This window comes from Helicoverpa armigera, chromosome 5, assembly GCF_030705265.1.
Source record: "Helicoverpa armigera isolate CAAS_96S chromosome 5, ASM3070526v1, whole genome shotgun sequence".
Lineage (NCBI taxonomy): Eukaryota > Metazoa > Arthropoda > Insecta > Lepidoptera > Noctuidae > Helicoverpa > Helicoverpa armigera.
In genome coordinates this window covers 5,753,339-5,768,626 of record NC_087124.1, presented here as the reverse complement: position 1 = coordinate 5,768,626, position 15,288 = coordinate 5,753,339, and the positions used below count along the sequence as shown (strand labels likewise).

At 35.7% G+C, this 15,288-nt stretch overlaps 2 protein-coding genes across 4 annotated transcripts; one reads left to right on the top strand and one right to left on the bottom strand.

Annotated features, from left to right (window-relative positions):
* The first annotated feature begins 66 nt into the window (after positions 1-66).
* On the top strand, positions 67-6,612 carry Selr (Selenoprotein R). 3 transcript variants are annotated; one of them, XM_021327116.3, is made up of 4 exons: positions 67-207; positions 437-541; positions 660-821; positions 5,740-6,612. In XM_021327116.3, the coding sequence occupies exons 2-4, from the start codon at positions 454-456 to the stop codon at positions 5,919-5,921; spliced, it is 432 nt and encodes a 143-aa protein (XP_021182791.1). In that variant the 5' UTR covers positions 67-207; positions 437-453; the 3' UTR covers positions 5,922-6,612. The 3 variants fall into 3 exon arrangements, with proteins under 3 accessions (XP_021182791.1, XP_021182774.1, XP_021182782.1); XM_021327099.3 differs by having other exon boundaries at positions 83-302; XM_021327107.3 differs by having other exon boundaries at positions 88-302; positions 5,776-6,612.
* On the bottom strand, positions 6,125-14,944 carry Pak (p21-activated kinase). The gene is made up of 13 exons (XM_021327086.3): positions 14,766-14,944; positions 14,280-14,411; positions 13,844-14,004; positions 11,881-12,052; positions 11,678-11,793; positions 11,473-11,574; positions 11,015-11,151; positions 10,799-10,927; positions 10,533-10,710; positions 10,170-10,371; positions 9,947-10,062; positions 9,479-9,697; positions 6,125-9,174 (listed from the first exon to the last, which is right to left on the bottom strand). The coding sequence occupies exons 2-13, from the start codon at positions 14,389-14,391 to the stop codon at positions 9,091-9,093; spliced, it is 1,728 nt and encodes a 575-aa protein (XP_021182761.1). The 5' UTR covers positions 14,392-14,411; positions 14,766-14,944; the 3' UTR covers positions 6,125-9,090.
* Positions 14,945-15,288: the final 344 nt, after the last annotated feature.

Genomic DNA, 15,288 nt, shown 5'->3' with positions numbered 1-15,288 from the left:
CCTGGGTACACCCCAAATCAAACGCCTCATTCGCTGTCAAAAATATGTCAAATTGTCAAGTTGACGTAAAGACAGCTGATGTGAGACGTCAAACTTAAAGAACTTGAGCGAGATCGATTTCGAACCGTAGCGGCGGCGTTGTATCTTATCATTACATTATTATTATTAGAAAGCCATATCATCCAGTTACGCAACGCATTAGGCGATGTAAGTAATGCGTTTATTACTCAGGCCGATAGTTATAGCTAGGAAGGCGCTGCAGGCGAACAGAAGCGTGCAGTTAAAGCATCCATTTACAACAGGTACGACGCTTGTAGCACGCGTGTGTGTATATTAACGATATATAAATACGGAAGGACCTCGTTCACGGTCTATTTTGGAAACGTGCCAGTTTGATACGAGAAGTAAAACATACAAACTTGATTCGTGTTTCTAGCGTTAGTTTGGAGAGCCATGGAAGATAAAGAGTCTTTGAAGAAAAGATTGACGCCTCTACAGTATCATGTTACTCAGGAAGCTGGAACTGAAAGACCGTATACAGGTTAGACCAGGACTATCGTTTTTTGGACTAATTCAGTTTGTGTCAAGAATTACCATGGCATATTTTAAAATCATGATTAGGATTTATTTATGAAATTATATTTTTCCTACTATTTCAGGATGTTATAACAAATTCTATGAAGAGGGCATGTATTGTTGTGTAGTTTGTAGACAAGATCTATTTACATCTAAGACAAAGTATGACTCAGGATGTGGTTGGCCCGCATTCAATGATGTTCTCTCCAAAGAAAAAGTTACCCTACACCAGGACACAAGCGCAGGTATGCTAATATGCATCTAGTCTATTTTACTGTATGTGACTAAGCGCATGAAAAATAACTGTTAATTTACAGTTGTCTGTCTTGCTTATTTGTTTTGTCTTTCTGAGTCCATATTTTAAAGTCATAGAAAATATTGGTGATTTTATTAGACTTATAGTTATATAGACTCTCATAACCAATCAATTTCAGTTGTCAAATAGCTAATTTGACCAATGGGTAGCTATTACACAGCTGGTTATTGTTAAGTCATTATTACCATTACATGATGTAAATCATCAATAGTGTTTTAAGGTAACTAATTAGGTAGTTACTAGCTTGAACTGACAGTAGATTATACTCACAAAATCACCATTTTTTCATCCATGTATGTGTAACCTTCAAAGCATTCATTGAAATTAACAATATGGAACAAATTTTCATTGCCATTTGGTACTACATTAAGCATTTAAACATAAAAGAATGATAACAATAGTGTTCCGAAAGCAAGCCTCCATTCAAGGTTGTTGTCTAATTCCTTCCACTATCTAATCCTTTGGTTCCATTTTAATAGTAAATGACAGAATAAATTACTCAAATCATCCAACAAGTATTTATTCATGGATTTTAAAATTTCTTAAACATTGAATAGGTGGGCATGACCATCACACTGTCATTTATTAATAGAATTGGAGACTGACTATTATATGTGTATGATACCTCATAGCTTTTTCTGCAATATAACATATTATTAATTTTATAAACATTAAATTATGTATTTATATAAACTACCTATTTTTGTTACCAAAATATATATATATATTTACATTTCTTAGCCTTAGAGTGGATGATGTTTAAAAACATTTTTGTTTGTGTTGTCTAGAACCATAAAAGAAGTAAAATACAGATAAATTACTTTTTATATACCTAGTTATTTTCTGCTGTGTAATACTTATGTACACAACAAACTAAATATAACAAGTCATGGCCAATTTTTTATACTTATCAATAACATAGATAATTTAATTGATTACATATAAAATTTCATCATCATTAGCTGCCTACTGTATTGTGACATCTTATTTACCGTCATGATATCAAGTTGCCTTGCACAAGTTACTTGTATGGATATCAATGCTACTTCCATATACACTTACATTGCCTTATATGCACTTGTGTCCTGATCATGGTCATGACCTTCAACTTGAACACTGTGCAATATGGATAAATAAGGTTTTATAATTACATTCCCTCTGAAGGCAATCCTTAGTTATTTAAAGATTGGAGACCCAACCCCTAATATTCGTAGGATTGTGTTGCTTAAGATACAACATTTTAAATTCGATTCAAGTTTCAGGAAGTTAGTTAATTCCTTCAAAATCCAATTAACCTAATAAGACGCCTATAGGTACATGCAATTATCATTTTATCAAAGGAAATAAAGCAAGACACTGACTGCTTATTATATTTTATTCCCCACTAGAAGTCATAGTAAAAATAAAACAATATCTCTTCAATCTGTGATAAATTATCTTTGTTCTCGCTTTTCTCACTGATCCATATTTGTTATTAGAGATAGATATGTTTAGTTTAATACCATATCTCGTAAATGTTATGAATACAGACTGCATTGGAACAATAGTATTTGTGAAGTCCTTTCACATGTATACACCGCGACTTTTTAGTCGTCTTACAAAGGTGGTCCACTGAATGTATCCGACATAAAATACCACTAGACATGATTATTAATTTTATAGCATTAATTAAGATAATAGGTGCAAAGAAAAATAAATAATACATTAGAAATAGGAAACATCCTGTTAATAATGTTTACGTATCAAACGGTAGAAAGTAGGTACCTTCCCAGCGCTCGAGTCGAGTGATCGTTCCATCTCCATTTTTTACGAGACAAAATATCGTAAGCCAATCTAGCACAGTCCACGTGGACTGTCATCCAATGAGATTCATTCCACGAGCGGCACGACGGCACCGCCAAAGACGACGACGGCACTTTTCAAAGAGTCCACGTGGACTTTGATAAATGCCGCCTTTTACTTAAAAATAGGTTTTAAAGGTCATTCTGTGGCTCAGTTGCCGTCCGAACTCCGCAAGTTGCGGAAGTGTGCGCGCACTACCGGTAATCAAGTGTTGTTCGCGATCGCTACGAGTGAATAGGGTATACGTCTTGCATGATGAGTGATAGGAACCGTCGCTACTCGAATATCGAGTACCTACAAATGGTACGCGTGTACGCAATAGCTGGTGACAATTTAAGGGAAGCAAGAAGATTGTACGCTGCGCCTAACAATCTAATAATGTTACGGAACCGAGGAGTGATCAACCCGCACGAAATAAAAATAATAATATTGCAACGCGCGCGGCGCGTGTGACTATTGTGCGCCCTGAGCCGCGTGGGGCTACCGGTAACCCAGCGAGCGGTAGGCCATTTATCGCGCGCGAGTACAGAGAGTGACAGAGGCCTGATAATAGGTACGTCATTGTCAACTTACATCACTTTGTTTTGGTTTGATTACGAAAAATGTTTCTGACGGTCCTAAGCCCGTAAAAGTATGAAGGAAGAATTGGAATTAAGTGTTACAAATTAAGTAAGAGTGCAAGTTTACAAACTGCTACATAATGAGAACATTAAGATTGCAATAGTAAGAAACTTATTTTGCGCTAGGGTGAATGAACTTTGATAAAGACGCCGCGCCGCGCCGCGCCGCTCCATTGATACAAGACTCGGGCCGCGCTCACTACAGGGTGTTTTTATAATCTATGTCATGCGTCATAATAATGAATTTATTTTTATTTTTGAATTATTCAAATGTCATAAATATATATATTTTTGTAATGAACGTGTTCTAGACATTGGATACATGAAGTGGGCTGCCGTTGTAAGACGACTAAAATGTCACGGTGTATATGTCACCGTAAGATTACAAACATCGTTAGATTACAATCTATCTCGAGAGATTGTAAACTGTCGAATTATTGTGAACCGTAACATCTGATTGCAATTTAACGCATTATTTTTCGCTATATTATAATCTATCGATGAGAAATTGTCAAATTGTCAACTGTCCGAAAGCTCTCCCTGATTGGTCAGTCTTTATGTAAGATCGACCAATAATCCGTTCTGTTCCCATGGAGTTCCCGTAGAGTTAGGAATGAAATAGAGGTATCAGTTAAATAAAATAAATGCTCTTCAAAAATTCTTCAAGGATTTATTATTTAGTACGAGTATGTAATTAATATTCCTGACATATGGAGAGGACAAATTGTAACGAAATATTTATTCTTCAAACACAAATTGAAATTGGAAACATATTGATTTCTGACACTTACGCGAATATTAGACATTTAAATAAAACTACTTTTACGGATTTTATCGCGGTTATATTATATTATTTAATCCCGACGTTTAAAACCGACCGCGATAAAATCCGTAAAAGTAGTTTTATTTAAATGAACCTGGAAAATTATAAGAAACTTTTATAAAAAAAAAAAAACAAAACAATTAGGTAGTTTGTCTTCAAACACAAATTCATTCCTAACTCTACGGGAACTCCATGGCAACAGAACGGCTGGCCGTGATTGGTCGATCTTACAAAAAGACTGACCAATCAGGGTGAGCTTTCGGACAGTTGATAATTTGACAATTTCTCATCGATAGATTATAATATAGCGAAAAATAATGCGTTAAATTGCAATCAGATGTTACGGTTCACAATAATTCGACAGTTTACAATCTCTCGAGATAGATTGTAATCTAACGATGTTTGTAATCTTACGGTGACATATATATACATAATATAATATGTATCATATTTTAACAATAGGCTTCCAAGATATTGGATTAGCCTAAACAAGCAAATGTCTATAGCTACAGAACAAAATAGAGTACCATAATATTATTTTTGGTTACTTTACCCCTTTAAAAAGTGCTTCTGAATACATATTTAGATTTCGAATAATATACCTAACAGCATGTGCTTTAGTTTTGATCTTGTGATATGCACGATTAACCCTGTAAGAAAATATTGTAGGTGTAAGTATGTATTATATTTAATTATTGGAAATTATATGCTTGAAGTTATGAAATATTAACTCAATATCTTAATGACATACCAGTAACAACTGACAAGTACTTATTAAGGTACTTGTTAAAAATATGAATGGTGTCCCTATTTTGCAGTAGATATTGATTTATCCCAATGTACATGTAAATATTACTTTGAATAGTTTATTTATGCCTGCCATAAAGCCAGGTGACGGGAAAGTGGATTCTGGTGCTAATACATTTTATCTTTTTTCTGTCTTCCCCGTACCTTTGACCATCCTCCGACACAATCCTGACTCTCTACAACAAACGTAAGTCGGCCTTGATTGGTAATCACTGGTTAATTTCAATTTGATGCTTTATCTACCTGCGTATAACATTTGGAAATGCACTGTATGTCAAACGTTGCCCATATAAACACACCTCACTCGCAAATAATATTGCAATGTATTCATGCTATTTTACATATTTACTCTAATCTCGTTCACCGCTCTGGTTGGGCGATCACAAACAATACACGAATGATCACACGATCCAATATGGATGCGGCCTTAACATTGGTATTCTGCATCACTCGTGATCTGTTACACGCCTCTATTGTGACTTCACCGTAACCGTTGTGGAATGCGCATGATGAATAATATGCATTTGTCCTCGCCACCTGAACTGCCCCGTCTTGTCCCGTCCCGCCTGTGCTCCTCCTGGATGGCTGCCGGCTGGACACTGCATCGCGACCGCGGTGACGACGCGCGACCAACACCACCCTCACGACACGACAACTGTGAACATCATATTCGGATTTATTCATATCATTCATTGTTCAATGTGAAATGTAAATAAATGGCTTCTTGGTGAATGGACCTGGTGTGTGAATTCAAGTTGGAGCAAATATATTACTGGTTTTAACACGGCCAGGTTTGGTGCGAACTGAGGTGCGATGCTCCAAGTGCTCCGCTCACCTGGGACACGTGTTCGATGACGGGCCAGCGCCCACACGAAAACGTTTTTGCATTAATTCTGCCTCCTTGGACTTCATACCTGCTGAAGAAAGGAAAGACTAACGTGTCCCCGTGTGAATTACCATCAAATAATAAACTTTGCTTGATTTTCTACATTCAATACAATAACATTTATAATGCTATTGAGCATAATCAATGATTAGATTGAAAGCCTTATTGTAGACTTAAGTACATAAATGCTTTGATCAAATTATTTGGCAGAAAACCATATTAATAATAGGCAATTAAAACCCTATCTTCCAGGATATTTTATATTCGATCGCAGAAACGTATAATGTATTTTTGTACAAAGTGCCACTAAAAACCATGTGCCTAATCAAGGTTCTTAACAGACAATTTGTCTATATTTTTGTAAAGCAAATCTACCAATTGTTAACGCTTCTATAAGGCAGCTTTTAATTTGAAGCAGAAGTCAAGAATTTAGTTACCATATCAAGTCATTGTTTTAATTTTATAGCTACTCCTTCGAATAATCTCCTACCTACATAATAACCATGAGTTGAACATATGTCCAATGGCTTGTAAAACATGACTATCAAGAGTGTGGGGGGGTTATTTATGGATTATGGATCGAGTGAATCTTGATTTGTTATTAATTTATTATTTATCTGGATAATACATGTAGAACTACTATGGAATAGAGTACAAATCTTTGTTCACAGTAATTGCTGCTTATTTATTAGATGCATAGATATTATTTTTTATTAATACAATAAAGGTTTTTTGTAATTACCATATGCTTTTTTTTTCATCCTTATCTCTCAATCACTTCAGTACATCTTTTGTAGTCATTACTCAATAAAACAATTGAATAATCTTGGTGAGTCTTTTATTATAGTATGGTAGTAGGTAATTTATATGCACAAGTTGCTCATACATGGCACTGATGTTTTACAACGGTCAAAAATCATGAAAAATGTTGCAACCACATTAAATGTCTTGTTCAGTTACCTATTACAATAATTAATACACTTTTAACTTAATCTACGTACATAATTACAATTACTTTCTCAACATAACATTCTATGCATACTCAAATTCATCTTCTTGATCACATTATGTAGTTTAATACACTTCATACAATATTTAGTAATATAGATATTGAATAACTTTGTTCAAGCTCTCTTGAAGTTTTGGCTACATTTTTACATTTCTACATCATTATTGCACAATTTGGTGTGGTTGGTGCAGTCTGTTTAAAATATTCAATTTTAGGCCGTATTTTTGTGATTGATTACTTTTATATGTGGATACCATCCACAGCAAATAATTCTATTGCTAACAACTGTAGTTTAATGGTAAATGCACATACATTTTAAACATTGCAATTAAAATAACGTAGTGGAATAAATGCCAGTGCTTCTTTTCGTAACATTTTAATTATCAGAATAACGACATAAGAAACGCGAGTATCACAATGTCACTGTACAACTAAGATTATTATAATTGATTATAATACCAATTATTATAAAAACTCAGTGTGACCATGACCTAACGAAAAATTTAATAATTTTTATTTTTTTTATCTTTTAGGTATGTAAAAGGTAATATTACAGGATACGAAATAAAAGCAATTCATACATAATGCACCAACCTGGACTGCACAGATTCTACATAGCGTAAATTGGTCACGTTCATATTGTCAATGAGTAGTTCTACTCGTTACTAACTTGTGTCTGTACAATTTACATGAGGCTTGTCTGTACCGATGCCTCCGTCTCATATCACGTCACATGTATATCATACATCGCCCACACATTCACACTACTCTCTCGCATACCTATAATAGTGAATACGTATCAAAATAAAACAAATTTTAACAGCGTCTGTCGGCACAACCTAAACAGTAAAAGCAGAGAGACAACTCGCAAGTCTTACAAATAAATGAAAATAAAATACTTCAATGATTTAATACAAATAAATGAATGAATATACGGAACCCTATGATCCTACTATTGTCGTAACTGTAAAGTAATGCGATATGCCGTAACTATTATTAGATGAATTATCTAAGTCTATCATTTAATAAAATCTATTGTTTCTGCAAACATATAATTATTTACTTTCCCTGCGCTAATGAATACTTACAGTTTGTGCCATAAAGGAGACGATCACCGATATATTTATCCTTTTTCTTTTGCTGATATTATTCAGCTGAATAGACTTTATAAACTTAATACTATGTAAATGCTTCACCTCATGACTAACAATAAAAATAATAATTATGGTCACGCGTCTAATGAGAATATTTTTGGCTTTATTTAACAATATACATACCATGTAATAAAAATTAATAAATTTAGATGAATATTGAATCAACTGCTTTACCAATATAATAATATAATCTCAAACGTAAATTAGAAGCCATAAGCGATTTTAAATAAATTAACAATTATTTTACATATATCTATTACTAACTAGTAACTATCGAAAGCAAACAAGCAGCTTAAGCCATCATTGTCTCGTTAGGTTTAATACGTGATATAAATTATACGAACTACACTCATTTCGTAATAAAATGCTTAATATGTACCAATCAATGCTCTAACAAACACTAAAAATAATAAAAATATTTCGAAATAGGAATACACATAAACAGAATGAAATGATAGTTCCATTCAGTCCGTCTCCATTCAGCAGTGAGCAGCCAGTCGAGCGGCACTGCGCCGGCCCGCCTCTGTATTGATGTGTTTCCCACAACTGCCTCACAACTATCATCACAGTGAATAAGCTGACTCCATACTAAAGTAACGTTTCTACGGTACTCTACTATTTATACTTTACAAGGTCGCCTAATCATCTGCCAGTCTTCGTTTGCAGCCATAATATTTCGTATTATTCCAAAAATTCGTATCTAAACTTCTAATATCTATCTACATTATCCGATCTTACCGTACATCAGTTAAAAGAAACACGTCAATAAGAGATCACATCGCTAAAAGAACAAATAATGCTAATACACAACACTACGACGATTTATAGTTAGTGGACTGCACTTTATTATCGATCTCTTCTCTTGTAAAAATATTACCTCTATTATATCCAATCGGCAGCAGTTTTACATTTAAAATAGGTATTGCTTTCTATTTAGATTTCCGTCACAGATTTCCGCATGGTGCTTCACCGTCTGTGAACAGGTTCGGCTGCGTGAGTCCACGGGTAGGCACTGAGGCTAGGGCCGGGCGGGCGCGGGCGGCGCCGGCGGCCTGCGCTAATGGCCTTTGGCCGCCTCCTTCGCCGCCATGATCAGCGGCGTCAGCGACGCCAGCGGCCGCGCCATTTTCAAGAACGGGTGCTGTAATATGTTCAAATCATTTAACTAGGAAGGCTATAGCTGCATAAACGTATAGCAATTATGGTAACAATGTACACATCATCATTGCTGTCCTATAATATATTATTAATTTATAGAACAGGGTCAGGCAAATTCCTTCTTGTTGTATAATAGACTTGAAAATATTGGACAAATCTGCTATTTGACAACTAAAAATAGTCCGGTTATCGTCATAGTCAAATGGCAACACTGGAGATGTCAACTTATTATCTCGCAATAAATAGCGAATATGTTTAGCAAAACGAATGATTAATGTAAAATGTACCTTTAATAAATCGAGGGCGGTGGCGCGCCTGTCGACGTCCACCTCGAGGCACTGGTCGAGGAAGTCCTGGAAGACTGTGCTGAGCTTCTCCTTATCCTTGATGTCCGGCTTGCCGTTTGTCGCTATGAGGTATAGCGCTCGCAACGGATTTTCATTCAAATAAGGTGGTTCACCCTCTATCATTTCAATGGCCATAATACCGAGTGACCACACATCCACCTGAAAATAATAAACACATTCTTCAGGGCTCAAGTCCAATAGTCGTTGTTGCAATTGTGTAAGAAGCCTAAGACCTAAAGGCTTGAAGTACAGATTAAATATGCATTTTTAATCTATATTTACACGAAAATATTCAGCAACCGTAATTTATCCATGTAGTAGACAAGTCCTCATCAAAACAATCACGCAATTTAAACATTCATAGGTAAAATAATGTTTTAAGTATAAGAAACAATACGAGTTACGAACCTTAGGGCCATACTGCTTCCGCGTAACAACCTCAGGCGCCATCCAATAAGGCGTGCCGACCATTGTCGTGCGTTTATTTTGTTCAGGCGATATTTGGGCGCAGAAACCGAAGTCAGCTGGAAAATTCAGTATGTATGTTGATTAGCTAATATTTAGTTATGTAGATCTATGAGCGAACTGGTAAGTAGAAGAAAATTAAACATCAGTAAATGAGGATACTCACTCAGCTTGACTTGTCCATCTAATCCAAGCAGTATGTTGTCGGACTTGATGTCTCGATGTATGACGTGGTTGGTGTGCAGGAAGTGCAGCGCCTGCAGCACCTCCCGGCACACGGCGGCGATCTGTCCCTCGTCCATACACGTCTCCGTCACCACGTCGGTCAGAGAACCGCCCGCTAAATATTCCATTACCACCCACAATTCCTATAAAAACATTAAATATTGTTTTTAACTTTCACAGAAATTAAAAATGTTTCGTTAAATGCGCTAGTAGTGCCATGAAACTGTTTTATTTTAAATCAACATCAATCAAATCAAAGGTGAAACGATCTATCTACGAAAAGTAGTTATCCGATGATACTCACTTCATTAACTAGATAACTATCAAGATAGTTGACTACATTATTATGTTTGTTCTCCCGCATAACGAGAATCTCATTTATGATCAGTTCTTTCTTAGGCTGCTGGCTAAGATTCATTTGTTTGATCGCTACTTCCATGCCTGTCGATGTCTCTATTGCCGTATACACTGTACCTGATGCACTGTAAAAGAAAAGAACATCATTTCAATTCTCTCTATATTCCGAATGTGACATATTTTGAGAGTATGTGGGCTCTCAGTCAAACTTACCCCTGGCCAATCTTCTCCATTTTAGTATATTTCCTATTGGGGTCGCCAACACTAACGATAGTTCTTAATTTTTCTAATATTTCCTCATCAGTCATTTTCTTTTTCCTCTGTTGCTGGGCAGTCGCTCTTCTGTAAAACGGGAAATAGAAAATATGATAGAGCAGTTGTTAATGTGAGATATTTTTGCACATGGAAAACATTGAGTGGTATCCGTACGGTGTGTCGGCGGTGAGCGGGGCGCCGTTGGGCGGCGGCGCGTGCGGCGGCGGCGTGTGCGGCGCCAGCGCGGCGCCCGCGGGGTTCTTGTTGCGGTCCAGCACCGCGCCCGACCCCACCTCCGCGCGGCTGCAGATCTGTGGAACCAAATACTCAGTACAGTCTCTAAGCCGACCTTCCGTGCTCAGATGCATTTCATTTCCCCATACTTCTAAAATCCTTTGATATAACATGATAAAAGTTTGTAAAAAAAAATGACAATGTTAGGAAAAATGTTATTATGGCCAATATGATAACATAAAAGGAAAAAGCGTTTAAATTATAGTTTATCCAAAAATATAATCGGAGGAAAATTACACCACTATTATCAACTCAATTATTGTATTTTTTGGCGATTTGTTGATTATACAAACAATCGTTTGTAAAATATAACCAGGATATAACATTTGATAACTAACCGAATGCGTGGTAAGGGCAGGATGCGGCACGTGCGGGGGAGACGCGGGCGCAGGAGCCGGCCGCGGAGGTGGCGCCTCTTCCTCTTCAATAGGCTTCGTGTACTGTAACACAATTTTAATAATCATAATAAAACTGAAAACCTGAAAAGACTGCCAAATTATCTGTGGTTTGATTGACCATTATACATAGAGATGTGATACATACAATGCTCTTGGTGCGATCTGGACGCGAGGGTGGCGGCGGTGGAGGCTCGGGGTGCTCAGTGTCCGTGGGGGTCGATGACGATGGACTACTAGAGGATACCCTGGACACTGAAGATCCTGTCAATAGATATTCATTATATTATAATTAACTCCCAGATTTATATACTTTTTATCTAAACAAAATATAATTTGTTTATCATTTACCTGAGTGTGTTGTGTGCATTTGTGCCGACGTCATGTACTTGGAAGGCGGTGGCTGCGTGGCCGAGGCGTCGTACCACTTGAGCACGTCGAGCACGGCCTGCGGGTTGTTCTTCTGCTCTTGCTTGCTGATGTTGGCGGCCATGAGCAGCCGCGCCCATGCCTCCGGCATGCCCTTAGGACAATTACCAGATAGTCAATATAGGAAACATTTTTTTAACTTTCAAATATCATGCAGTGTCCAATAAAGACTATCTCTATATTGAATAATAACTGGTTATCTTCTTATAAGCAAAAGAACCAGCGAATATACAAAGACCACTTATTAAAAAACTCAGAACAAAAATATACACACTATCACCACCAAGACATTCATGGTTAAGTTGATGCCAGTGGTGGTTTCAATTGTGTTTTGTTAACATGGGCAAGTGTAATAAGCACAAAAATAATTGTTGATATTTTTTTATAATATGTACTACTGGTAAGAAAAACAATCAACATTATAATTTAAGAGTTGTAGGTAATAAAAAATTTACATGCGAAATCTTTGAGTTCACTAACTGATAAATAGAAGTAGAACAAGTACCATCTGCAATATTAAAACAGGTAGGTTCTAAGCAGTCATAGCTGTAATTATTAATGTGCAGGAAACACTAGTCAAGAGTATACCAGCTAGGACTACTGGATAGAAATCAAGCAGTTTTTTGAGTAAAACTCTACACTAAAGAAAGAATCAACATAAGGTACCTACTATGATGCTATCTTAATATTTATTATTGTTATCAGTAGAGACTAACTAAAGCAAGAATTAGAGCAGATATTTGTAATATATGTCCTAAAACTAAAGGTTATAACCATATGGGAAGTAGAATATGCATGCTATACACAGAGACTGCATTGTGAACACAAAATGGAGTAAACATAAAAATTAACTAAACTCAAATAACATAAGGTAAGGAGTGATAAAACAAAACATTAATGTAAGATGTACATTATCACATTATGTAAGGTTGTATGTGAAAATGCACTAAACATATAATAGTATAAGCTATTACTTACTGTCATAGGCAGCTTGAAACAAAAGCGGTAATACATGGAACTCAATTACATGATAAAATTACTTGTTCCTTAAGGACTGTTTTAGATACATGTTATTACAACAGACAGCTAAGTCACCATTACACAGTTTTAAACAATAATGGTCTATAAACATTCCATGGTGTAAACCCGTAAGTCATCAATTCTAAATATACATTCTCTAATTTAAACATGCTTGTTGTTTTATACTTTTTCATTAACTAAACATTACAAGATCCTAATAAGATTATTGTTAAAAGTTAATAGTTTTCAGTAGTAAACAAAGGACATATTGTGTATGGACTTTTATTTGCAATACTAAAGGTTTGCAATGAAATTACTTTGAATAAATAAGGAATTCAACTGAAATGTAAAAAAATAATACTTGATATGCCATTTTAAAAGAAAGCAAAGCATTAAAGCTGTGAGGCATGTTTAGGCAAGAAGCTCTCTGTCTTTCATCAAAGGGTCTGGATAACAATATTTTTAAATAAGTCATTTAAACATGGATGACAAGATTTTGTGAAGTACTAAAAAATGACAAACACAATTATTTTGCAACAAAGGTGCATTAGTGCAAGTTAATCTTGATTTTTTAAATAATTACCCACATGGAATAGTCAGGGTGTAGATATTAATCTATGCATTCTTATCTCAAATTTAGTGTAGACAAATTAATAAACTAAAAACTGTAATTATCAATAATGTAATTTCTAATTACAGTCAATCAAGACCTACAATGCCACATCATAATATTCTAGTGCAATGAATATTTTCATGTGGGTTTATGGGGAGGGATACAACATGATGTGTCATGGGTTTTCCCTGGACACCCAACAGACATGAAGGTATAGTTACTATAACACAAATACAGTTTTATGTTACTTACAGTGAATTCTCCTGTGACTGCATCAAAGCCAACGTGAACCGTGTGCTCAAAATTGGTTGGGTAGCTTATGTTAGGCTTGTTGTCATTGTGAGCAGTACTTTTAGAGCCTTTAATTTTAGCTTTCAGTGTTTTCTTCTTTCTGTCACCACCATCATCAGGTTCTAAAAAGGAATAATAACAATAGATTTATGTAAGAGCTAGACAAATTATGTATTATCAAATTGTAATTATATTTTTTATTGTACAAAAATTGTATTGAAGTGGTTACTTTCTCAATCTGTAGGTCTGTTTATAGAATTGGTGATAGAATAGTTGTTGTCTCTTATTTGGGTACACCTATTGTTTACAAACTCATTAGCACATTAGTTAGCAGATACAAAAAATATATTCAAATGAAACTTCAATTGACTGGATCCCTGCCAAGATTTGTTGTTACCTTTTGGGAGAGGCCTCATGTCCACTGAGGCCACGGAGTCGCCACGGTCCGTGGCACGGTTGCTTGTGAGCCGGACCGGCGGCGCAGGTGGTTTGTCCTCATCACTCGACATTTCGGCGTCTTTAACCCGTGCTATATGCGAGAAAAACATACAACTACTTCATCAATATCTTAATACGATACTGTTAAGTTTTTATTCGTAATGTATGTACTGAAACTAGATGTGAATGTAGTAAAATGGGTAAGAATGTTTCTAGTGCTCCTAAATAGTATCAGGAACATTACAACAGTGTCACTCACTGTTTAATAGTATCAAAATTTGTAATGTAATAAAGATACAAGCAACTGGGCTGAGTGGAAATGCTTGACAATATCATAAAATAAAACTAAACTAAAGCACAATATTACTCATGGACGCGCCCCGCAAAGGTTTGCGAATGCGACAAAAAGATATTGCTTGAATATCAAACTCATATTTCCACCCACCTGGAAAATTATAGAATTATAAGGGTCGACGAAACAATAATATATGGACTTTTATCACATTTCAATTAATCACAACACTTAAAAACACATATCTTCTTCAAAACTTAATAATTTAATCATTCACACACATGAAACGATAGCAGTGATGACTAGAGCCGCCATTACACCACTATATTTAGAGAAGCCTCGCACATTCTGTGCTTAAGAGTAAATCTATGAATTAAAATCGACTAAAACAATAGAATGCAAGCTTATTTCTAGACTAATAACCCGAATATACAGAAAAAAAAATGTTGAATGTCAATGGATTATAAAAATAAGGCAGAGCTATTCCTGTTTTAATTTGAGACTGAGGAATAAATACTAAAACACTTAGTGTGTACCTACTAAGTACTAAGAACAGCGCGAGGCGTCATCTAGACGATCAATTAAATGGCCCAATACGGCAGTTACTGCAGTAAGTATTACTTTAAATATCATCGGTCAATTTTGCACTATTTCATTGATCGTTTAGGCTGCCTGT

Coding starts and splice junctions, on each gene's coding strand:
- Selr (XM_021327099.3), top strand. CDS start 215: ATGCGTTTATTACTCAGGCCGATAGTTATAGCTAGGAAGGCGCTGCAG. Junction 303..436: donor AAAGCATCCATTTACAACAG/GTACGACGCTTG, acceptor TCGTGTTTCTAG/CGTTAGTTTGGAGAGCCATG. Junction 542..659: donor AACTGAAAGACCGTATACAG/GTTAGACCAGGA, acceptor CTACTATTTCAG/GATGTTATAACAAATTCTAT.
- Pak (XM_021327086.3), bottom strand. CDS start 14,391: ATGTCGAGTGATGAGGACAAACCACCTGCGCCGCCGGTCCGGCTCACA. Junction 11,794..11,880: donor AATGCACACAACACACTCAG/GTAAATGATAAA, acceptor ATCTATTGACAG/GATCTTCAGTGTCCAGGGTA. Junction 10,711..10,798: donor ATGGAGAAGATTGGCCAGGG/GTAAGTTTGACT, acceptor TTTCTTTTACAG/TGCATCAGGTACAGTGTATA.